A 26,807-nucleotide genomic window follows, 5' to 3' on the forward strand; every position below is an offset into this window, starting at 1 on the left:
AATGTGATACCATATTCTTTATCTTGGTTGATAAAAAGGTTTAGCTAAATTAGGCTCATAATTAACTAATATTACCATTTTAGATTTTTACTTTTTAAAAAATATCTCTGGAAGAAAGGGCCCTAAAACACAACAGTAAAGTTCAAACTTCAGAAAACGTTTTTTAAATGAAGCAGCAATGCACATACTACTTTGTCATTTTACTAATAAAATTTTTGTCAGGGATTAAGTTATGAATATCCTACACCTTCTTTACAAAGACCCAAATTTGTGTTTGTGGCCCAGGACTTTATTCTCAGGGCTTGTATAGGTACTACATTATTATCAGAGCACTAGTTAGAACTTCTCTTCATTACCAAATTAGGATATTTTTGTGTGGTGTAATTTTTTATCTCTTTAGGATATAATTTTTTTAATTCTAAATTTCTCTTAATCAGAACTAGTAGTATATATTACTATCCCTGAAGCTAGAGTAAAAATTGATCTCACATAATTGTCTTAATTTTTTTCATTCGCTAAAACTTCCTCTTACCCTGCTCATGAAAGAATATAAATAGTAGAAATGTAACTTAAAATTTATCTAAAAAGTTTAAATGCTTTCCCCACAAATACCTCTCTGCTCTTATTAGAAATCTTATCCCTGGTCTAACTATGGGTTTGATCTCACCCAGACATACTCTTGCCCAGCCAAGCACTACATCTTTTATTCTGGACAGGCAAAATTATTCCATTATCAAAACTTTGGAAAATATAATGTAATACAACTCATGAGACTACATAGATGAGACTTTGAACTGAAGCAAAACCAGATGTCTAATATGTCACAAATAACTGTACTATCTTGTTGACTTCGCTTAGAATGGCCGTACTGAATTACTCCCCCCACTGCCCGATAAAGGACCCCAAAACTTGTCACTGTGATGATAGTATAACATTTCATCACCAAAGTTTAATCTCCTTATCACTAAAGGGAACGTCATTGTCAGTAATTAGGAACTCTTAGGGGCTATGTGTGCAATTAGTGAATGTAACTTGTAACCTGGTCACTAACTAGGGAATTTATAGAGTGTTCTGTTCTGGAGAATAACAGTCTGGGCTGTATGTAGCTGTTTGGCTTCCTTTGATTACCACCATGAAGATTAAAGGACACCATAAAGATTTTAAAAAAAAGTAAAAGGACACTGTTCTTAACTGGAGAAATTAATCTTTGAGGACCTTCATTTGCCATTTTTCCTTTAGAAGTACTCCTTGTACTGCTGTTTACCTTGCCACATGGCACATTCTTTTAAATGTGTTGAGACTCATTTTATACTCCAGCATATGGTCTATCTTGGTGAATGTTCCATAGTTACTTAAAAAAAATATGTATTTTGCTATTGTTGGGTGGAGCGTTTTTTTTTGTTCAAGTCTTCTATATCCGTACTGATTATCACTTTACTTGTTCTATCAACTAATAAGAGAAAGGTGTTGAAATTTCCAAATGTATTTGTAGATTCGTTTATTTCTTCTTTCAGTTTTGTCAGTTTTTGCTTTTTGTATTTTGACAGTGTATTATTAGGGTACCAACACATTTAGGATTGTTCTAGCTTCCTGAGAATTAGCCCTTTTATCATTATGAAATATGCTTATTCATCTCTAGTAATTTCCTATCCTGAAGTCTGTTTTTATCTAATATTAATGTAGCCACTCCATTTTTTTAATGATTATTTTAAAATAGTTTATCTTTTTTCATCTCTTTTATTTTTGGTTTTGATGTTTAAAATGTCTCATAGACAGTATATACTAGGGTTTTTGCTTTTTTAGCCAGTCTGACACTCTGCTTTTCATTTATATGTTTGGTCTATTTATAGGTAATGTAGTTATCAATATGGTTGAGTTTAAGTAAACCCTCAAACTATTTTTCTCACTTATTTTTATTCTTCTTTTCCTACCTTCTTTTGGACTGAGCATTTTTTTAGTCTATGTAATATAACCACTTTACAATAATATACTCCATTTCTACCCCTATACTTTATGCTATCATTGTCATATATTTTACATGTCTTTTTTTGCTCTAAACAGTTATTTTTAAAACAGATTTTAAAATGAGGGAAGCTCTTCTATATTTCCATTGCTCTTTACTCCTTTGTATACATTAAAGTTTCCATCTGGTATCAATCTTTTCTTCTGAGAATTTACTTTAATATTTATTGTAGTGCAGATGTGCTGGAACAAATTCCTTTGGCTTTTGTTTGAAAATGTTTTTATTTCATCTTTATTTTTGAAATATATTTTCCATGGATTCTAGATTGACATATTTTTTCTCCTTTAAACATTTTTGAGAAGTTATTTCATTGTGTTTTGTTTTGTATTATATCTGATAAGAAGTCTCATCTGTATTTCCCTTTAGATAGTATGTTATTTTTATCCCCTCTGGTTGCTTAAGATTTTCTTGTTATTACTGAGTTATCGCAGTTTGATTAAGATGTCATTATGAGTTTTAGAAGTTTGATTATATTTTATTTGTGTTGATCTTGACCGAAGTTTGTTGAGTTTCTTAGATCTCTAAGTTGATGGATTGATGTTTTTCAACAAATCTTGAAAATATTTGGCTGCTCTTCAAGTATTTTTCTGTATACAACCCTACCCTCACCCACCCACATACACCTTTTCCTCTCTTTATGGGACTCCAACTACATGTATATTAGACTGGTTGGTATTATTCCACAGGTTATTGAGGTTAATTTTTTTCATACCTTTACTCTCTGTGTCTTTTAATTTGGATACTTTCTATTGTCCTCTCTTCAAATTCTCTAATTTTTCTGCAGTGTCTAATCTGTTGACAATCTAATGAATTTTTCTGTTCAGATATTATATGTTTAGCTATAGAAGTTTCATTTTGTTATATTTTATACTTTCCATTTCTTTGCTCATTGTATTTATATTTCTCTTTAAATCATGGATCAGCAAATTTTTTCTGTAAATGACCATGCAGTAAATATTTTAGACCTTGTAGCCCAAAGAGCCTGTCACAGCTACTCAGTTTTGCCATCATAGCACAGAATTAGCCAGAGATAATATGTAAATGAATGCACATGGCTGTATTCTTTGAAACTTGTAAAACTGATGGTCGGCTGACTTTGGCTCGTGGGCTGAAGTTGCCAACTGCTGCATTAAATCTTTGAACATGTTTATATTAACTGTTTTTAAGTTATCTGCTAATTGCATTATCTCCAACATTTCTGGGTCTATTTCTTTTGACTAATATTTCTTCCAGTTATGAGTCATATTTTTCTGCTTCACATATCTAGTTATTTCTTATTAGATGCTGGATACGTGGTGTTAAATAGTTGATTGTACAGATTTTGTTGTCTTCCTTTACAGAGTGTCCATTTTTGGTAGGCAGTTAAGTTACTTATGGATCAGCTTGATCTGTTTAAAGTTTTTAAAAAATCCTGTTATGGTCTGTCTCAAGTAACTTTTACTCTAGGCTCTTCCCAAAGTTCTTCCCTGAATGCTGAGTCTCTTCACTCTAGCTGATTGAAGCTCAAGTGTTTCCCAGCACTGTATGAACTCTAGAATTTGTTTAACTTATAATTCCATGTTAGCTACTTTCCCACTAGTTGTATTTTGCCTGGCCTCATGGAATCTCATCCTAGCATGCAGTGCAGCTTTGTGTGCCAAAGTCTCAAGGGGACCCTTATGCATGTTTCTAGAGTTCTTTTTCCACATAGCTCCCTCTTCACTAGTATTCTGCCCCTCAAATTTCAACTACTCATCCTCCATGAACTCAGATTTCCTTCTCAACTTAGCAAGACTGCAGTGCTGTACTTGGGCTCCTCCTCTTTGGGCCATGGATTTTGCTATAGACACAGAACATGTCCTCACATCAAAAGCCAGAGTCATCGTAGGGTTTCCTCATTTGTATCCATTCTCTCAGCAGTCAGAAGTCCTGTAATGCCTGTGGTGCAATGTCTGAAAAGAATTGTTCCATAAATTCTGTTCATTTTTCTAGTTTTTTGCTGAAGGAGTGAAAGTCTGTACCACTTACTTCATGATCTCAGATGGAAAACCCTCAGCCATAGGGCTAGGATCTCTAGCCCATACATATCAACACCTGCATTGTCCCATGAGAGCTGGAACCTCCTGCTCAGGATATTGTGTTATTTTTATGTTTTATGGTGGTTCTTTCTAGGTAGTCTTTTCTACTTATGCTATGCTGTTTGTCTTAATTCCTTGTTTCTTCATTTAGTATGGTTGAAATGTGATTCTTTCGTATTCGATACATAGTAGTGGGACTTGTATGTTTTAGAAAATACACTTAAAAGGTAGTTTGAATATGTATAACATTTAAAATTCTTTTAATTAAAATGATTTTTTTAGTTTTTTTGTTTTATGTAAACTAATATTTATTTCAGTCAGGTCAGTTATATTTAGGAGCCATTAACCTGTAACAGGTTAATGTTTCCTATCAGGTAACATAGTTTTAATCAACATGTCAAGGTAAAGGCTAAGTGGACTTTTGAGAATGAACAAAGAACAAGAAGCTGAGTTATTTGTGTTCATTTTGTCCGGGAACCACCACATCTGCCTCTAAGGCTGAGTAATCATGACTTATTAGTGTGGTTATGGAAAGTATATATCAGTTTAGTTGTGTGGATGAACCGTCCTTTCTTTAGGGAAAAAATTCTCATGAGATTGCTGAAAATTTCCCTTTTTAGAATCACTTAAAATTAAAACGATGAATAAGTCTTCTGTCTTCTTGGATAACATGTTTAATCTGTTGTACATATTTTATCTCTATTTCTGGAATAGAAATGGAGTATTTTCCTTCTTATATATCCCAGAAATCTCATTATTTTAGCATCCAGGACAGTTCAAATTTTGTTTACTTAAATTCTTTTTTAGAATTGAGGGGTAGACTGTTCCTGCAGTCTATAAGAGACAGTTGTGTGGTGATACCGTGAATTTATTCTTTTACTTACTGGTATTACATTTCTCATTTGTGTTTTCAAACAGTAAAGATGGAGGTTACAGTTTTTTTTAATTGCAACTAATACTGAGCTATAAGCATATAGTGAAAATTTTTTCGCTAATTATTCAGTTATTCTGAATTCACCAAACTTTAAACTTAGGTTTTTGGGGTTTTATAGCATATTACAAAATACTCCCTTTTTCCTCATTTGTGAAATCTCTTTTATACACATAGTATTGAAGAAACAATTGTAGATTTCATGGCTAATAACTTAAAAAAAAACTTGAATACTCAAAAGCATTCTTTTTAAAAGCTTACTATAATTACTTTTTTAACTTAAATATTACTATTTGTGGATTTCTGTGAATAAAAACTCAAGAAAAAGAGGAACCAACTAAAAATTTACAGTTTTTTGGGTTTTTTTTTTTTTTGGTTTAGAAGAAACCTAATAATTAGTTGATTTAATGCTAAGTAGAGAACTTCATTTTTTAGATTTTGTTGAACAAAAATACCTATTGCATTTAGGGAGAAAGACAGCTTAAATTTATGAATATCTTTTTTTATATTAACATGCAAAAATTTTGTTGTTTATTGTTTTTTATCTTGGTAGCATTAGGTATTCTTAATGTCTTATTTTTATCATTGCATCTTATGCACTTTGTCTTCAAACCACAAATTCTTTCACTGATTTCACAGAGACCACTTATTGTATGTGCATATATGTATGCATACATATATATGTGTATATATACATATGTATGCGTGTATATGTACATATAATTTTATTCCACAAATATAGTAATTTTCTTCATAACAACTGGTTGCTGGTAATTTTTGAGGACTTATTATAATGCCCAGCACTGTTCTAACCTGAAACACTTTATATGAGTTGACTAATTTAAACCTCACAATATCCCCAGGATGTAGATCCTGAAGGTATTTTATTATTTCCATTTTATAGATGAGGAAAGCAAGACTCAGAAGGTAAGTGACAGAGACTAGAACCTAAACCAGAACATCTGGCTCTAGAAGTTCTGCTTGCGGCTATTATGCTATAAATTTTATCTGCAGTATGTGTTAAAGTGAATACTTACACCGAGTGTGTTAGAGCAACATGTTAATAATACCCAACTTTTAGATCTTAAACCTCATGAGAACTTTGGAAATTAGCATTAGATTTTATTGACATATTTGATTATATTTGGAGTTTTTGAATATTGGAGCTGGATAAAACCATAAAATGAGTCTAATTCTCTTGCCTTGCAGAAGAGTAAACTGAGGCCCAGAAAGGTTGAGTGACTTGTCTGAGGTTGCTTATTTTCTGACCCTTAATTTACTATTCTCCCAATGGTTCAAAAACCTCGCCTATTAGAACCTAACCTATTTGAAACTCTAAAGAAGCTTATCTGTAACGTACAGGTTCCTACCCTTACCTGTTCAATAAATCTATTCTTAAAGGACCCAGGAATTTATATTTTTTACAAACTCCCTAGTTGATTTCTATGCACACACCTCAACCTGGCATACATTTGCCTTAGGAACCCTTGAGTTTAAGCCTTTATTACACACCTAGATATTAACCCATTTTAATCTATATAATTATTATTAATTTGTAATATTTCAAAATAAAAGTAAAAAGTAGTACAAAAGCTTCCATAGAAAAAATTCCTTTAAAAGAAAAACTCACCGATACTGGTTCCACAGTTTTATTTTTATTTTAGGACCTCAGTGAAAAAGATGTGTCTAAGAACAAAAAGCGATATTCTCAAATTACGCCTAAAAGAATAGGGGCACAGGAAGGTTTTATCAAAGGGGAATAATATTCTTATAAATGAGAAATATTGATAAGTAAAGTCAGTCAAGCCAGAAATCCTCTGGTTTCTAGGGGCTAGTGTTGGAGGAAGGAGATTGACTACAAAAGGACATAGGGGAACTTATAGTGATGGAAATGTTTTATACCTTGATTAGTTATGATTATACAGCTTGAATATATTTGTCAAATTCATGTAATATTGACCTAAAAGAGTGACTCTTAACTATATGTACTGACTTTTTTTTTTTAAAGCCAGCCAGGAAAGAATTCTGGGAAGGAATTTTTCAAATTACCAATTGTATCTTGAAATATTTAGTTAGATTCTTGTTCTTTTAATGCTGTTTTTCTATTATTATATAGTTATTAAGGTACTGTAAATATAATGTGTATTGATAATTCCTTTTTCATTGCTTTTTCTAATCAGGGGTTTCTCATACTTGTTTTATAGGGTCCACACATAGCTTCAGTTACGTTGGCTGCTTATGAATGCAATTCAGTTAATTTCCCTGAACCACCCTATCCTGATCAGATTATTTGTCCAGATGAAGAGGGTATTGAAGGATCCATTTCTCTGTGGAGCATCATCTCAAAAGTTAGGATTGAGGCCTGCATGTGGGTAAGATGTCCGTTTTCATATTTATTTAAAATTAGCCTATCTTGATACTTTGTTTTGCCTCTTTGAAATTGAATCTAAATATATACCAAATCAGCAGATAATTAATTCATGAAGTTATCAACTAGCTACTTTCAAGTAAAAGAAATCTTTTAGAGCTTCTCCTGTTCATGAATGACATTCATAAGGAAAGAATGAAGACATATATATGTATTATGAAGCAATTGATGCCAAGTGGACAACAGCAGGAAAAGATAATGCAACTATACTACTTTGGAAAATTATATATTTGATAAACACATAGCAGGTGGTTATATATCTCTCAGTCCCAGATTGGTAAATGTTATGTCTCTCTCCAGGTTTAAATACTGTGTTTATTCCTAGAAGAATCATTTCATTTCTGAGTTGTTATAATACTGAAGTAAAGTGAGACATCTCTTAATAAACCAAACTTTACTGTAGTGAAAGTATCAGACTATATGGTTGTATATTGTGATCTTCCTTTCAGTTTTACCAATTATTCTTTTTATGATTCACTTAAGTATTTGGGGGAAGTATTTGTACTACATGTTCAATGGTAGATGCATTTTAAGCATTCCTTTCCTTTTTTTTGCTGTGTGCTTAAATTCATTCAGGTGCTTACCATTGAGGAAGAACTTATTTGCTAAAGACTTCCTATTACCATTTGAAGTATTTATTAATTCATCATTTGGATTTATTAATTTATATATTCTCTGTAACTTTTTTCCCTAACAGTTTCTTATAAAATAAAAAATGTGGATGAGATCACGTAAAAATAATTTAAAAAATGAATACAATGCCCACAGAAGAAGCGAGTTTTCAAAGATATTTAAGTGGTAGCAATTATGTTGTGTTTTAAAAGAACTATAAGGGAAATGCCATACATTGAATTTGATGAATATGAAAGACAGGAAAAATTGTCATGTTTCCTGTTACTCTTTTGTAAACACTAGAAACAAATTGTACTAGTTGCATATGTTTTTTAAGTTTGACCACATTAGTCTTTTGATGAAAAATTTTTATTAAAGTAACAGAAGACACTTGGAACATGCTAGAAAGAGATTATGTATATAGACTTTGGTTTTCTATTTTTCTTTTGTTTTTTCAAAAATGATTTACATACCCAAATTAACATTAATGCAAATAAAGAAAAGCTTCCATCCAAGCTGGCAGTGATAACTGCCTTCTCCAAACTCCCATAGTGCATGTTGTCTGAAGTGCTCATTTGGCCTGGCTCTGTGCATGCTTAAATTTGTCAACTTGGCTGGTTCAGTGGTTTACTTCCCCCAAATAAATTTTAAGCTCCTAAAAAACACAGACTGTACCTTAACTTTATTACCCTTAGAGCAATCAGCATTAGGCTTTGCACATAGTACAAGAATGTCAATAAATACTGACTAATTGGCTGAATGTTTGGTCTTCATATTTCCTTCTTTGAAACTATCTTTTGTCATGCAAAAAATATAACACATATCAAGTTATGTTTAAATTGGTTCCCATTGTTCTCAACATGCTGGGAAAACTGAATATCCACAAAAGAATATAGTAGTCCCTTACTTTACACCATATATAAAAATTAATTCAAAATACATCAAACACATAAACTTAAGAGCTAAAACTCTGAAACTCTTAGAAGAAAATATAAAGACAATCTGCATGATGTTGAATTTGGGAGTGGTTTTTTAAATATAACACCTAAAAGCATAGATAACAAAGGGAAAAATTAGATAAATTAAACTTCACTAAAATTAAAACCTCTTGTATATCAAAGGGTACTATCAAGAGAGCAAAAAGACAACACACAGAATGGGAGAAAATGTTTAAAAATCATATATCTAATAAGGGTTTGATATCAAAATGTTAAAAGAATTCCTACAACTCAATAACAAAACACAAACAACTCAATTAAAAAATGGACGAGAGACTTGAATAGACATTTCTCCAAAGAAGATATACAAATGGCCAATAAGCACATGGAAAGATTCTCAACATCATTAGTCATTGGGGAAATGCAAATCCAAACCATAAGGAAATACCCCTTTATACACATTAGGATGACTATTATTTTTTAAAAAAAGGAAAATAAGTGTTGGTGAGGATGCAGAGAAATTGGAACCCTTATAGATTGCTGGTGGGAATATAAAGTGATTTAGCTTCTGTGGAAAAGAGTTTGGTGGTTTCTCAAAAACTTAAACATAGAATTACCTTATGACCCTCCTCTAATTCCACACCTACATAAATATCCAAAAGAACTGAAAACTAAGACTCAAGAATAAATACAGTTATATGTACTTCACTGTTCAGCAGCATTATTCATATTATCAGAAAGGCTAAAACAACCCAAGTCTCCCTAAACAGATAAATGGGTAAACAAAATGCAATATATACATGTAATATTATTCAGCCATAAAAGGAATGAAGTTCTTATACATGCTACAATATGGATAAACCTTGTGAAAGCATTATGTTAAATGAAATAAGCCAGACTCAGACAACTATTGTCTGATTCCACTTGTGTGAACTATGTAGAAGAGTCAAATTTATAGAGACAAAAACTAGATTAGAGGTTACCAGAGGTATAGGGAATGAGAAGTTAAAGCGTAGTGGATAGTTTCCATTTGGGTGATGAAAAATATTTGGAATAGATAGTGATGATGGTTGCACAACTTTGTGAATGCAATTAATGCCACTAGATTTTATATTTAAAAATAGTTAAATGGGGCACACTCATAAAAAGTACTGCTAAGGTTGAAAGCTAGATTTAGAGTGTGTTGGACTTGATTCTTACAGTTTACTCTTTCAATAACTGTCTGTATTTACATCCATATGTTTTGTCCAGGGAAATGTCTTACTTAATTAAAAACTGATACCTTATTTAAAGTTTTTATTTAATTTGTATTTTGTAAAGTAAAACATCTTTATAGACTCTACTGTCATAAATATACTGAGTCATTAAAATATGTAATACCTCCTATTATAGGACAAAGACGAGGATCAACTTTTTCATATAGGTCTTTGGAACATGTTAAAATAAATTGTTTGATATTATTGATCAGTAGGTTACCTTCTTTCAGTTTGTATCTTTTTGATCTTCCACAGTTTAGCTATGTCACCATGCAAAGTTTCACAGATTTTCTTTTTTTTCATGAATTCCAGTAATAGTTATTACACATCCAGGTACTAGAGGGTCAGAATGAGCAACACTTAACAGTCTCTACCCTCATGGAGCTTTATATTCTAGTGAGGGAAATAATTACCATGGGAAAATTTATATATAAGTATCATGGGAAATTTATATACTTTATATAATAAATTTAATTTTATCTACTTTATATAATAAAATTTATTTTATTTTATATATAAAATTTACATATAACTTTATGTATATATAATTATATATAAAGTATATAGTTTTTCCATGATACATATAGATGTATGAATCTAAAAAAAATGTGATAAGTGCTATGAAGGAGAAGTCTACTGTATAACACAAAAATGTTCCCTCGCCTGTTATTCAGTTGAGATCTAAGGATTATAAGGAGTAAAGTGGGATAGAGGGATGGCAGCAGGGCAGGGGAAAGAAGAGCACGTGTGAGGACTTTCAGATAGAAAGCATCACATTTTAAGGGCATTTATTTATTTATTAAGTTCATGGTTTGGTTTGGTTTTTTAATTGTAAAATAATATAACAGAGTTTATCATTTTAACCATTTTTAAGTCTACAACTTTCTGGCATTTAGAACATTTACAGTGTTGCTTAGCCATCACCAATATCAATTTATAGAACTTTTTTTCATCCCAAACAGAAACTGTACTCATTAAACAATAACTCCTCATTTCCTCCTCTCCTCGGCCTTTGGTAACCTCTATTCTACTTTCTGCCTCTGTGAATTTACCTATTCTAGCTACCCCATGTAAATGGAATCATACAATGTCTGTCTTCCTGTGTCTGGCTTATTTCACTTATAATGTTTTCAGGTTTCATCCATGTTGTAGCATGCATCAGAACTTCATTTTTTCTAGGGCCTTTTTAAAACTGACCCCAAAGAAAACTGGAAGCAAATTTTCTTTTTATTTGTAACAATCTGATAGTTTTATCAGAGTTAGTGTAATTTTTTTTTAGACATAGCTGTAAGAGCCCCGAGTTTCTCAGTGGTTTCAAACTTACCTTCCAAACTTCTGCTTTTAACCTCTGATTCTTATTTGTAGAAAAATGATTTTGTCTTTAAAGATTATAAACACTGATAGTATAAAATTATCATAATTTCTGAGTAGTCAGCATATACATATAAAATTTCTGTTCAGATTTTTACCAGTAAACTTTTGATTCCCTACATAGAAAAGCAAGATGGTGCTGATTTGCATGTGAATCCACTTAACAAAACTTTTCAAAAGCACAAAAATTCAGGAATTTTCTTCTCCCAAAAATCTTTGAATAAAACGAACACTCCTGGATGATATTGTTTCTTTCTTGCTTTTGTGCATATTAAAATGTCCAATTCAAGCAACAGGAACTTGATGGTAACAAATTGATATGTATTAGAGAGTTTTTAGAAGAGCTTTCTGAATTATTGCTTGACCAAATACCATTTGTCTTTCTTCGGCAATAAGGAAACTGTCATTTCTTCCCCTTAGTTAAACCTAGGCTGACAGTTTTTAGTGTACCACAGTTTTCTTTTTTGTTGTGATTTTGTTAAGAATTATAAAATTGTTTTATAAGAATCATGAAATTATGATTCAGTATCTAATTTGAGATAACTGGCTAAATAAACTTCTGTGCCTGGAATAAAATGTGTTTGGGGGAAACTGCCTGGATGACTATATTTCCTTTTTATTTATTTGTATAAAAAATAGAATACTGACTCACTATCACCATTCTTGTTCTTTGTTAATATGGGAAAACATGAGCATAATTAAATTAAAATATAATAATAAATATGGTCAATTAATTATAAGACATGTAGCTCTTGATTTCATTTCAATTCATTATTACTTCCTTTTTAACTTTAAGGAAACTTGTCATGAGTTTGAATCATATGATTGCTTTCAGAACTATTAAACATTTGACTTAACAGGTTTTAAGAGAAGTTCATGTTTTTAATAAAATTTTGCAATTAACTTTTCTTCCTACTTTCTGTTATGGAAAAAGAAATTTTAAAGACAAAGAATTATATAATTAATTCAATGTATTATCACCCAACTTCAGCTAATATTAACTCCTGGCTAATATTGTTTTATCTATACCCCTCTCCACTCTGCTTTCAGTTATCTTGAAGCATATCTCAGATAACATGTCATGTTTTATGTGTAAATATATCAACCTTAGGACTTTAAAAACATTTCACACCTAAGAGAAATTAGAAATAGTCTCTTCAAATCAGTTACCCAGTTAGTGTTCAAATTTTTCTGATTGTATTTATTTCTTTGTTTTTCTTTTCAAATATATTTGTTATTGAAACTGGACTTTTGTCAAGTAGTTTCCCACAGCCTGCATTTTACTGATTATATTCTAGTTGGTGTAGTTTAAATTTGACCGTTCATTCCCTGTGTTTCCTGTGAGTTGATAGTTAGATTGAGAGGCTTGGAAAAAAATTTTTTTGACAAGAATACACTTCAGAGACTTGTATATTTCTATAACGAGGTACATAATGTCTGATTGCCTTTTTTGTGTGTGATATTAGAACCATTATTATTTAAATCCATTATTTTAATAAGTTATAAAATGGGAGGAGTATTCCAATTACGTCATTTTTTTCTTTAGTTATTGGCTGGAATACTTTTAAGAAAAATTTCTCTTTATCAGCAATTTTATTACCCTGAGATATCTTTCATATAGGTTAGAAAGGATAAATAATTGATTATTTCTCTTTATTTACCAGCTTTTAAAAAAATAAGTCCTCTAGTATTCTCCAAAGTTGACTAACATTAACTTTCTTTGTTTAGCAAAGTATGATTTGTGTTTTATTCCTGTATCCTTCTCTGTATTTGTCTCTCCTTTCTCCATTCTCTTCATTCTTTAACTAAATATAGCCTTATTCTTTTGACACATGAGTATGTCCTTTTTCAGAACTCTTGTTTCACATGTAGATAATGCAGTTTCACTTGGAGATCATTGATTCCACACATGGGAATATAACACTGTGATCACAAAATGTCGAATTTGTTCATGTTCCTTGGGGATTCTTTTCAAGGCATTTGTAGGCAGAGCCATTGGACAAAGCAAACAGAAAACCCTAAAATTGCTTCTGAGAACTAGCAAAGCTTTTTCATTCACTATGACTCAAGGCAGAGAAAGATGGCTCAAAATTGAGAATTTTCCTAGAGACTATGTACCTCTTGCATTATAATCTATCCTGTATTTCAGCCATTTAAGTCCAAACCAAGTTTCTGATCTTTTATTTTTGTTTTCATCCTTATATCCTAAGTTGATTGAAAACAAAATTCTCTTCAAAAACAAGAATCCACAAAGAGATTGAAATATGAGTCCCTCAGTATCCTGAAGAATTAAACATTTTTCCTGTGGTGAAAATTTATCCTTCCTAATGTTGAGTTTTCAAGGGGCTCCCTGACCACAATTTGTTAAAAGGTTTAACTCTACACAAAAAAATTGTGTTGGGATTAAAGCAGCATCCTAAATAATAAGATTTCCTAGAAAATATTTGCATAATAGCTATACTAGTGAATGCTCATTACCAAATTGTTTGAATATTTGAAAAGGAAAAATAAACTGACAAAAAATAACGGAGTATAAGTAGAAATGCTAGAGAACTAACATTAATTTAGTGTACGTAATACACCAGGAATTGTCTAAGAGTTTTATGTATATTATTTTGCCTGGTGTTACATAGGTCAGTTTTAAGGCCAGGATTCAAACTCATATCCTCCTGATATGTACTGGTATATGCTTTCCTTCCTAATCCATATATCTTAACATGCTTTTGATGATGTAGAAAAATATCGATTTGATCTGTTTAGTGTCACTGTTGAGAATAGAATCTCATGTCAGTATTTTTTTACATAGGGTGTGGGTACAGCAATTGGAGAGCTGCCTCCATATTTCATGGCCAGAGCAGCTCGACTCTCAGGTGCTGAACCAGATGATGAAGAGTATCAGGAATTTGAAGATATGCTGGAACATGCAGAGACTGCACAAGTAAGAACAGTGGAAAAAATAAATAAAATACTTTAATTATCCCTAAAGAGGTTATGATTAAGGTAAAATTGTTAATAGTTACTCTTAAGAAGAAAACTGCCAGTGTAAAAACAAAATGATATGTGGTTTGGAATATAATATTCAGAAAAACTGATTATAAATGCAGTCTATACAGAAAAGTGATTATCGTGATCTTACAATAGGGAAATACAGAGTCAACAAGACAACTCAGACTAAGCTAAAACACTTTGCCAGAAATGAGGGTAAATTCATGTTGCCAATGAGGTTAAGGGAATGAAACATTCTTTGTCCGTTATGTGTTGATAAGTAGAGTAAGTCCTCACTTAACATCATCAGTAGGTTCTGGGACTTTAAGGGAAACAACGCATAATGAAACCAGATTTGCCATTGTCTAATTGATATAAACAAGAGTTAAGTTCGTATAATGTTGTAATGAAATGATGTTGAAGGGAACAACGTTATTCAAGGAACTGCTATATTGCCAGTCACACCACCAAATAATCAAGGGGACACATAGGTGGACCAGGCTACGAGTCCCAAAAGGTAGAATTCCTGAGTTAATGTTTTGAAAATAACATCAAATAGTTTACTATGTTTAGAAGAAATTATTTGCAAACTCTCAATTAAGAAAGAACGATTAAAATAAACTTATCCGTCTACGGCCAGCCATGCCACCCTGAACAACCCCAATCCTGTTTGATCTCGGAAGCTAAGCAGGGTCAGGCCTGGTTAGTACTTGGATGAGAGATCACCTAGGGAAGACCAAGTGCGATAGGTGTAAAAAATAAGGGGTTGTAAGCTGATAAAGTCCTTGCAATCTGTGAGGTTGTTTCACCTAAAAAATAAATAAATAAATAAAATTAATTAATAATAATAAAAATATCCTTTACTTAATAATAATAAAAATATCCTTTATCAGTGGAGAAGAAAAGCCTTTTATACCTGAGCACAAACTGTATATCACCCTGTATTTTAGTGTCATAGAATAGGTGTTTTATTGTTTGTGGGAAATAATAATAATATTATTAACTGATTGAGTCTCCATCTTAAGGATGACAGCATAAATCAACATAGACATAAATAAAAAGGATATAAAAGTTTTGAAAGATTATATATAAAATACATCTCTCCCCAGATTTGTTCATTAACCTATGAAATTGTTCGAAATTGTCTTATTGTTGTGTGTTTGTAAGTAGTGTGTCTACATTGCACATACATTTTTTTGAGGAATAAATTCATAGTTTTCTTCTCGGTAGAATCTGAGACCCAAAACAGCATTACTCTGGAGGGGAAAAAATATCTATGTTTTAATGATAGATGGCCTTTTTAAAAAAGCATTATTAAATGGAAGTCAACTAAAAATAGCTATAGTTTTTAATTGAAAAAAACTTTCAAATATGAACATAGAATATGCAAATGTAAAACAATAGAATAAAAGAGTTATGGACATCTGCTCTGCATGGCAAGTTATCCTAGTATCTGCTTTGCCTTATCTATCAACCAAACATGCTTCTCTTTCTCACATCATAATATTTATATTAAGACTAATAATTACTACTAATATAAACAACTTTTTAATCATTTTTAATGCTTTTTAAATTCTAGTATCTAATTTGACCCTTGTGTTAACTCTGAGTTAGTATGGAAAAGTATCCTCCTAATTTTATAGAAAACTGAAAATCCAGAAGTCGTTATCTCCCTAATTTTACCTGTTTAGTAGAAGTAGAGCTAGAACCAGAACTCAGAAGGCCAGCATCACTGGTATATTCAAATTATCGAAGTCATGTCCATCTGTAAACATAGATGGCCTAGTATCCCCACTTGTGACAACTGATGATGCTTCTGTCATTTGTGGCACTAATTAACATATGTCATTTAAGATCTTAAAAATTCTTTTTTTTTTTAATCAATATAAAAATCAGCAAGTTGAAGTAGAATAAGTCTAAGATGGTTTGCAGCTTTAAATTTTTATGCTATGGCTTGGGTGCCAAACAGGTATAAGTGTTGTTCTCTGTTAAGCCAACTAATGCACTGTGATTATTTTCCTTTTTTTTTAAAGCTTTTTGTTTTAAAATTAATATTTTGTCATTTACAGTTTATTCAATCTCTTCTCTTCCTCTACTAGCTCTGTAAAACACCTCTCAATATCACTTCCCACTTGATAATACCTGTAAAATAATATCAGTTATATATATTTTTATTGGCATCATCACTCTGGAGTCCCCCATGCTCCCAATCCAGTCTGAACTTGGTATTCTTTTGGCCGTCTGTATAGTTGTATTTCTCTTGGTTTGGATCTTTTGTCTTTCTCTTTCATGATTTACTCCTTTGGTTGAACACATTCTTCAGTAGCTCCCTGAGAAGGTACAAGTAGATGGAAAATTCTGAAAATGGTGTATCCTTCATTCAGAGTCAGTTAACTTAATATAAGATTCTAAGTGGAAAATTATTTTTTAAAAAGCCCATCTATCAAAACTTAGAATTTGGAAGATATTGCTCAACCATCTTCAAGTTTTTGAGGGCTAATTCTTACTGAGCCCTCTTTATAGACTGGGTTTTGTTTTTGTTTTTTCCTCTAGAAGCTTTTCGATTCTTTATCTGAGGTATGGATATATTTTTTAATTTATTCTGCCAGGCACCCATGAAACTTGTTGATCTGGAATCCATTTGTTTAGGCAAATCTAGAGTTTATTAGTTCTTGTATTTTTTTCTGTGTCAATTTATCCTCTTTAGTTTCTCTTGCTTTCTGGCATTCTCGTTAATTTGATGTTGGGCCTCCAACACTCATCATTTTAATTATTTTAAATAACATTGCTCTTAATATTTATCTCCTTTTACTATGTGATTTCTTCAGCTTTATCTTCTAACTCTAATGTTAAAATATTATCCACTGTCATATATTTTCAGAAAGCAATTTGCATTATATTTCCAAGAAATTGTTTATCTTACCTTTTGAAGATATTTCATTTTTCAAGTTTTTTTTGTTATTCTAGGCATTGGTCTTTTTCCTTTGCCTGTTCCATTTCTTGTTGGGAGCTTTCTTCAAAACCTGATGATTCTTATTCTTCTGTTTACATATAAGAATAAGACATATAAAAGCTGAATAGAAGCCATGTGTGTTGAGGCAAGGGACAGGAGGGGCAGACTATGTTATTTACTGGGACCTCCATATATCAGTTTCTATAGAGCTTTCCTTTGTGATAGTTCAGTTTCTCTAGTGATGGATCCTCCAATTTCTTGCCTGGGGAATATAAACCTTTGCTGCTGACATTCTAAAGCGAAGCTGTGGAAGAGGAATTAGAAATCTTCATTTACCATGTAGGTTTTCACTTAACCTGCTTTGTATTCCATCTGTGAGTACCTACACAAACATGTCTTGAGCCCAGATCCTTTTGTTCACTTTGTCTAGAGACCATACTTGATGTCTTCTAGGTGTCTATATTCAAATAACTGACTGTGAATGAAGAAAACACCATTTCAGAATTTTCCATCTACTCCTATCTTCTCAGGGAGCTACTGCAGAATGTGTTCAACCAAAATGAAGGATTAAGTCAAGCAGTAAATCATGCAGTAGGAGTGGGACCTGAGAGTCTGCTTCTTTTACAGCCTCCTTGTTTTCAGCCCTACCCCAGCCTCTTCTGCAGTTCTGCTGAAGATCTTTTTTAGAGTTTTGTAGTGCAAATCACTTTGCTTCTTTTCTATATCTTCCACTATATGCTCTTGGTTATAATCTTTTCTCTGTCTGCCCTTGTTATTAATGCTAGTTTCATCAAATAGAGAGTTCATGTTTCAATTATCTATGTTTTGGGGTTCTTATTAAGATAGCGGTATTCCAGTTATCTGTTGCTGAGTAACAAACCACCCCAATATTTAGTGGTTTGAAGCAACAGTCATTTATCTAGCACACAGATACGCAATTTGGACAAAATGGCTTGACTGTGAATTGGAGGATCTACTTCTAAGGCGGTTTACTTAAATGACTGACAAGTTGATTCTGGCTGTTGGCCTGGAGTTTGGCTGGACTATTGGTTTTCGACCTCAAGTTATTCAGCATGGGGCTTCTTGGGCTTCATATTATTGTAGCACCTAAGTTTCAAGAACAAGTGTTCTGAATAACCTAGGTAGAAGCTACAGGGTTTCTTGTAACATAACCTCGGAAAGCGCAGTCACTTTGCCACGTTGTGTTTGTTGGCCAAGTAGATTTCTAAAGCCAACCAGATTCAGAGAGGGAAATTAGACTCCACTTCTCAATGAGAGGAGTATGCAAGAATTTGCAACCATCTTTAATTTACCAGGAGGGCAAAGATCTTATTTGGTCATCTTGAAGTGGGAAACTTCCTATAATATCATTTTTAATAGGATAGAACATTGATAAACCAGAATTTCTTTATAGGAAAAGGAATGGAATGGTAAAGGATCTGGAAATCATATAATGTGAGAAATTGTTGAAAAAAATTTAGACATGTTTCCTTGAAAGAGTGAAATGATGAGCTTGTCAAATATGCAAAAAGTTGTCTCTCCTGTGGCAAGAGAATGTACTCATGCTGATAAACTACAGAGGTAAGCTTTTTCTTAGAGTTGGTGGATAAACATTTTCTGAGGCCCATGTTGACTCAATATTTAAAAACTTTCTATTAAATTTAATTGTATAAAATAGAATTGCTATTTCAAAAAAAATAAGTGTTGTCTCTATCAGATAACTTTGATGAATCCATGCATAGTACTCCCTGTATTGGATAGAACATTATCTGAGTTACTCATTTCATTCTTTGCAATATTTTGATTCTGAGATGAAAAATCATACAGTCTGTAAATTTGTTACTATCTTAAAAAGTTCAACCCAGTTTTCTGGCTTTAAGATTAGTCCTCTGCTTACTATACATAGCAATATTTTCATCCAGGTTAATCAATAAAAAATAAAGAACTAATAAAAAATTTTTTTCTCCTATATTTGATTTTTCTTTCTTTATTGCCTTTTATGCTTTTTTACCAGTTTCCCTCAATTTTGTGGCTTAATATAGATTTCAGTGTATGTGTATATGATTATCCCTACATACTTTTTCCCAAATTTAGAAAAGTAGTTATATTTATTTATTTGTTTGTTTACTTATTTATTTATTTTGTAGTTGGCAGGGGTGGGGGGAGAAGGGGAGGGCATAGAAGAATAGTTTGGAGGGAACTATTACCATTTTATCACATTATAAATTATCTCAGAGAGCAGTAATGTTTTAATTCATTATTCAAAGAAGAATTTCTTGCTGTGGCTTGGGAAAATATATTTTTTGTTTCTGTTTGCTCTTGCTAACACTGTTGACTGTTACTATATCCAAGCAAACTCAGCTATTTTGATACATTGCTGTGATGCATTCTGGTTTTTGTTTTTAAGGTTTTTACTATGCAGATAAATTTATAGCAATTTAAGAGATTATTTTTGTCATTTTAAAATCAGCTATCTTAAAAACTTCTTTTATGTTTTCAGTAACAAATCTGTCTTCGGCTCTTCTGTTATTTTTTTCCAGATTTGGGTATTTTTTAATTACATAACTGCTTACAGTAATAAGATTGAAACATTCCAGAAGTATTAAAAGAAGTAAAAACTCACTCACGTAATCCTCATAGTAGGATAATAATCATTTATTCTAAACTGTTCGCTTTGCATATATAACTTTTTAAAATAAAAACTAGTGTCATACTATGAATACTAGTCTCAAGGCTTTTTTTTCACATATATATTGTAGACATTTGATACTAATTTTTAATATTGTGTTCTTTTGAAGTAACAGCTCATCGTAGACAACTGGTAAATATATATATACTTAAAATAATCTCTCCAGCCTTTAGTCTTTTTCTCTGTAAATATTTATAAGAGTGAGTCATGTTCTATTTATTGTTTTGTGACTTGTTTTGAATATAAAAACATACTGTGAACATTTTTCAGTGTCACCAAATATTTTCTACATCTTTGTATAACACCTTTCTAATTACAAAGTATATTTATTGTGTAAAATGTTGAAAATATAAACAAAAAAAGAAAACTTCATCTAACTGGTTCATTTACCAATTTTCTATATTTAGTATATTTTTCATTTTCTTATTGATCCACTTTCTTAAGGAGATTCCTTTTCTCATATGGTGCCAGCATTTTTTTCCATATTGTTTATTGTGTGTTTTATTGTTTGAATAAAGAAGTTTACATTTTTTCTTTATACCAATATCTTAGACTTTTCCTTTTGGAATAATGCCTAAAATTATCTTCCTGCACTCTTACAATTATGTAGTAAATATTCAGCTGTGTTTTCTTTTTTTTTTTAATGGTTTTATTCCTTTACTGTTAAATCTTTATTAAAACGTTTTACCTGTGGTATAATGTAGGAATCTTTCTCTTTTTTCAGATAACTAGCTGTTTGTGTATTCCAACACTGTTTTCTCAATGATTTTAATGTTAGTTTTGTCTTATATTTTATTGTTATAAATTGAACATTACATTTTTGTAAATAGTTATTAATGGTATATAAAAAGATACTAGGTTTTTATTTGATAAGCTATAACTTTACTGGTACCTTTTTAGTTATATCTTATTGATTGTGACTTAAAAGTTCTTATGGTAATCAGCTTTACAAGGATCCAAAACTTTATCTGACTTTGGAATTTCCTCATAGATACATGTATTTTGTAAAACTCTCAATTTGATGGGAGCAATAAAATATAGAAAAGTTGGATCAACAGTAGCTAAAACAGCAAATTAAGTAAAATGAATAATGATGAGTGGGTGTTTGAGTCTTAAGATTGCTTGAGACTAGGTAGAAAATGTGGTTTTTATCCCTTTGGTAGAATAAGTTTATCAGCAGGAAGAGTGAAAAAAATACTTGGCTCTCATTGCTTTACCATGTGCTCTCCAACTAGGTTAAAGGGTGTCTATGCTTTTACTAAGAAATAGTTACTAGGTAATTATTTTAAAGCTAAGTATTTGCTTAAATTCCAGTTTTGACTGATGGTTAGATTTCATACTATAGATATTTGGGAGGGGAGTATATTATTAACCCATTTATTTGAATTCTGATTCCTTATGGTACCTAACTTATTTCCATGAGTCCAGTATTGAGATAAGGCAGTGTTTTTCCACTAAGCTGACTTCCTTTTGCTCTTGGCTTTCTGTCATGTTTTCACTAGATGTCTGTGGGAGGTAGACATGAATGAATGTAGCTTCCTATGACCTTGAGCAGTTCTAGCATCATTTATAAAAGTTAGGTCATCTGATTTCCTTTTTGCCTCCCATATCCAGTCATTCTTCAAGATATGTTGAGTCTACCTCCACAGTATCTTCATATCTGCCCTCTTCTTTCCCATTCCGCCACTGATTCAGACCTTTATCACCAGTTCCATGAACATTTCCAGTTACTTCCTAATAAATCTCCTTGTTACTAGTCTTTTTTTGCAATCAGTTCCAACACAAAGTAAAAAATAATAATTTTCTGAAAAATACCTCTGATCCTAGAACTTTGCTGCTCAAAAATCTTCTCAGTCTCTGGAAATTGTCTCTCACCATATCTTTCTTGTATACTTTTCACTTTCTACCTTCTTTTAAAACTATTTATGGACTATTCTTATCTCTCCCAGGAGTCTGTAGACTCCTTGAAAGGAGGCCACAAAAATGTGTGTATTTTCAACACTGCTTGCCTGATCTTGCACATACTACTCATGAGGTAATTACTTTGAATAAACTAATAAATACCAATTAAGAGAGGCAATGTAGCATTACATGAAACATGTTCACTTAATATTGTCTTACTGTACTGCATAATAAAATGTAAAATGCAGTGAACACAAATCATTTTACATAAGATTGAACTATTTTGTATCTTTGAGTTTAATAGTCAATTCTTTGAGAGCAAGAATTAAATATAGAAGACATCATTAAGTTAAATGACATAATTTTTAATTCACGTTTAAATAACATTTGTAAAATTCTATACTTTAGAAACAAATGAAGGTTCTTGTAACTCATTTATTCCATAAGCTTTATAACCAAAGAAAAAGGAAAATTAAAGACATTAGGAATAAAAAAGTTTAAAAAGTAAAATAACTTATTTCCTTGATGTATCCTAAAAGATTAGAGCAGCCAGTATTATTGAAGTAATAGAGAATGGGATCATGGGGGTGGTTGTGGTTTTTTTGTGTTTAAAGCTTACACAATAGAATAGGAATGTTGTACATATTTATTTAGAAGAATATGGTTTGAATAAGTGTGCTTTCCTAAACGCCATCTGTCCAAGTGACTTTACTTGGATTCCTTATTACAAAATGTTAGGTTGCTGACTGTGTGAAACGGTTTCTTATTCTATCAGTATAGGAAATTGAGAGTTAAGTCAAAAATAAGAAAATCAAATTTCTCAAACCTTCATCTTTTAAAAGAATTCTCCCCCCTCATTATTTATATCGAATAGCTTGTCTTCCTGTTGAGTGTAATTCATGAGACTACATAATTAGGTTAAGTATTTTCTCAAAGGCTACTTTATAGTTTCTAGATTTAATCGTATTTTAAGGGAGCATTTTTTAAGCTGTTTAGGGCTGTGATATATAAATTAATACTTCCCACTTGGTCTGATTTATTGAACCTAAATCCCCAAATTAAGTTTAAATACTAATATCTTACCTTACTAGTTTGTAGTAAATATATTAAAGCGTGAAAAAAACCTTTTTTTCAGCGTAATAGAATTTTTATCCTATTCAGAAATTTCGAGTTATAGACATTATTTTATTACTGAAAACACAACACCAAAAAAAGTTTCTCAATTGTAATGATAGTTCTCATTCTTATGGCTAGTGCATTTTCTTTTTATGCAATAGAATAGATTACCCAGTGAACATCGCCTAGTACAAGAGGATAATTAAAGGTTTTCTTGACGTTCTTTTGATGATGGGACATGTGTTTGATCATTTGAGTTTAGAGACTATGGGAAAGCATTTTTTTGGTGGGGGGAAGCATTTAATAATGATTATTTATACACTCACTTAAGTGCTTTAACATTCCTTTGATGCTATTCTCTGTTAAGCACATTTTCTTATGAAGTGTTTGCAGTTGCCTACACTATGTCAATGTCTGATGGTTTTTCCCCTTGTGAAGTATCTGTTCCTTTACATACAGAGATTTATGAAACAGTTTATGGTGTGGATGATCTGAAACTCAACAGGACTCATTTTCACATAATTTAGTGCCATTTGAACACTCTGGGTGTCAGTTGTTGCTGGGACCTGTTTTTAACTCTGTTGAACCTTTGCTGGCTGTGGTTTGTCTGGCCATCACATGACTTCTCTGAAAATTCCCCCTCCTCTTCATTTCCAGTAAACTGTTTGAGTAGGAGTGAGTCAGAGTGAAACCAGCTTCCCTGTAACCACAGGGCTTGTTAAAGAATTTGTCAACGTGGACTCTAGAGGGTTTGCATTAAGCTTTGCCGTAACTGCTATGGTTTGTGTTGCGTCAGGAGTTCCACAGAAAGGCTTCCTGCTCTCCTGATCTTTTGCTTGTTTGCAAAGGGTTAACCTGATAAACTACCATAAGGAACATTAGAGACACTTGTTAAACACATTTCTTTATCATTTAAAAGCCCTGTCAAAGTTACCAAGGCTTATTGTAGTTTCTCTTTACAGAATCAACCAACCACACCCAACAACAATTAGTTTTTGAAAAGGCAGGCCTTTTCTTTCAGAGCTGGCTAGTGATTTTACCACAAAGTACCATCAAGATTAAGCAATTTTAAGTGGTCTCTTTTGAAGGATTCTGTTGGAGGATATTGTATCTAACTAGCAAAGTTAGCTCTGGTACACAGAGGTCACTTACTTGCATTTGGCTGGACAAGAAAAGGTAGCACTTAAAGTAGTGCTGTAGCTGTAGTCTGTAAAAGAAGCCATAGGCATGTGTTTGTAAGAGCTGAATGAGGCTGCTGAGGACAGGACATTGCGAGCATCACTCATTCATAGGATTGCCGTAGTCAGAGCCGACTCAATGGCACAGAACCCGCAGTTACGCACTCTAAACACACTTAGCATGATTTATGATGGAATTCTTAATGCCTCATTTTATTTGCTTTCTCAGGAAGCTTTTACTTTATTTTGAACTCCTCTCCCTACACTATTCCCAGACTTTTATTAATCTTTCTTCATTTTCTGACTCTTTATTTCATTAACCTATTCCTATAATTGTATTAACTAACTGAAGAATTAAGAGAGTTATAACTTGATGCAAACTGCTGAATGAATGGCCACTAGAAAATTTTCTGCTCATTGTGCATTCCTCAGTCTGACGTTTTTTACATGTGCATTTCTATATTTAACCATATCTCAGCCAGACTTTCACTTAATGAATACATTTAAATTCAGCCTCCAAGAGGTTAATATAGCCTAGTCATTAACAAAGTGCCGTAAATAATAAATGTTTAAGAATTTTCTTATTAGTTTGCTTTGATTGCTGGAGTAGAACATAGTTTTGATTTATGTCTGCTTTTTTCTTTTTATTTGCACACCTATTTACAGATATGGAAAAAAATAAGCAGGGGGTAAGGATAAGGTTACCTTTGTTAAACTAATTTAAAGATTCTTTTTCAGATTTGTGTTTCAAATATCTTTTGTAAAATGCCTTTAGAAGGGCTCTTTTCACTGAAACTTGGACCAACAGACTATGTATGCTGTGCTTTTGCTCATGAGTTTGCAAATCAGTTAACACATAAATACAAACCTATATTCTGTTGTAACTGCCGAGTGTTCCCAGGGATCCTGGCCCAAGATCAGAGTTTAATGCAAGACGACATGGATGGCAGAATAACTATTATGCTCATTTCCTATTACAAAAGGTGTTTTTGTTTCTAATTAGCCACTGTATTTGGTTTGTCATAATAGATCTGTAGTTATCTCTTGCTGGGTATTTAAGGGAATTCTTTTTGTAGAGTATTCTATTTTCCTATCTTGGGCATTACAATGTAAAAACATGACTTGTCATGCTTTTAAACTAAAGTGCTGTATAGAGATATCAGAACATAAGCATAGTAATTAATCCATTTCTCCCCTCAAAAGTAGTCATGTACTCTAGACTTCTTTGTCCCTTGCCCTGATATGGGCCTGCATCAATTAATTTATCAAAACCTGTAAACATTTGTATTTTTACTACTTCTCAAAGTAAGAACTTTCAGAAAGCAGTGCTTCCATTTGTTTGTTTTAAATTTGCCTCTCATTCTAGTATTGTAAGATTTTTTTTAACACTTCCCCTTTTCTCAAAACTTTATAGATTTCAGTTAGATGCCTTTTTAGTCTTTCTAGAGAAGGTAATCATTTACTTTTTATATCTAACAGCCCCAAAACACTTTGATCACTTTTCATGAATTTTTATCTAATTCTTTTATATCTTTCCTACCATGAAGTTATCAGAACTGCACATGATTTTCCAGGGGCAACTACATTATTGTACTCATATTTTTTAGATTTCTACAACTACATTCCTGTCTGACAATGCATTTTGCTGATGTTTTTAATAAATTGTTTACTTTATTAAACTGTTTACTTTGGAGACTCCCATTTCCCTTTTCTTTGTTTATATCTTAAAACTTTTGTTATCTATTATTTTATATTTAAATAGATTTTTCCTAAATATGTTACCTTACTCTTGTCCACATTGAAACTTTCCTGCCACTTTTCTTCTTACTAGCTCATTTACACGATTTTTCAATTTATTGCCATAAAATTGGAACTTCTTATTTCAGCTGCAGATTTGGAACTTAAACCCTCTGCTCCTTTTTCCAGGGCCATTTATAAATTTCTTAAGTAGAATTGGTTCTAACTTAGGAAAGAACCCCACTAGTCATATTTCTAATAATAGAGAAGATTTCATTTATCTTTATCCTTTGTTCTTAGTCTTTTAAGTTTCCTGCTCCTGACAGTTTTATAAATTCCATACTGACTTAGTTTTCATAGCTTTGGATATTTAAGTCAAGTACATCTCAACCTTTTTTGTTCTTTTTTCATTCACCCAGACTAGCATTATTATTGTCTTACATACCTAGCAGATTGTCATTTGCTTTTTGTTTTTTAGATTCCAATTTGAATCTGGAAATAAATGTTATTCATTATTTACTTGTAACCAACATACAGTCAATTATAAAGGGCTTAAAATGAAAGGTGATTTTTTTTTTTTTTCTCCTTAACATCAACTGAGATATAGTAAATAAACTCTTTCTGGTGAAAT

At 31.9% G+C, this 26,807-nt stretch overlaps 1 protein-coding gene across 8 annotated transcripts in view; it reads left to right on the plus strand.

Moving 5' to 3' along the window:
* Positions 1-26,807, plus strand: part of VMP1 (vacuole membrane protein 1) — a 106,023-nt gene that overhangs the window by 38,223 nt on the left and 40,993 nt on the right. For 7 of the 8 annotated variants that reach the window (XM_039885814.1, XM_039885815.1, XM_039885816.1 and 4 more), the window contains 2 exons: positions 7,216-7,383; positions 14,423-14,554. In XM_039885814.1, coding sequence (XP_039741748.1) covers positions 7,216-7,383; positions 14,423-14,554 — 300 coding nt within the window. The remainder of the gene's footprint in view (positions 1-7,215; positions 7,384-14,422; positions 14,555-26,807) is intronic. The other variant, XM_039885817.1, reaches the window with a different exon arrangement.

This window comes from Pteropus medius, unplaced genomic scaffold, assembly GCF_902729225.1.
Source record: "Pteropus medius unplaced genomic scaffold, Ma_sr-lr_union100, whole genome shotgun sequence".
Taxonomy (NCBI): domain Eukaryota; kingdom Metazoa; phylum Chordata; class Mammalia; order Chiroptera; family Pteropodidae; genus Pteropus; species Pteropus medius.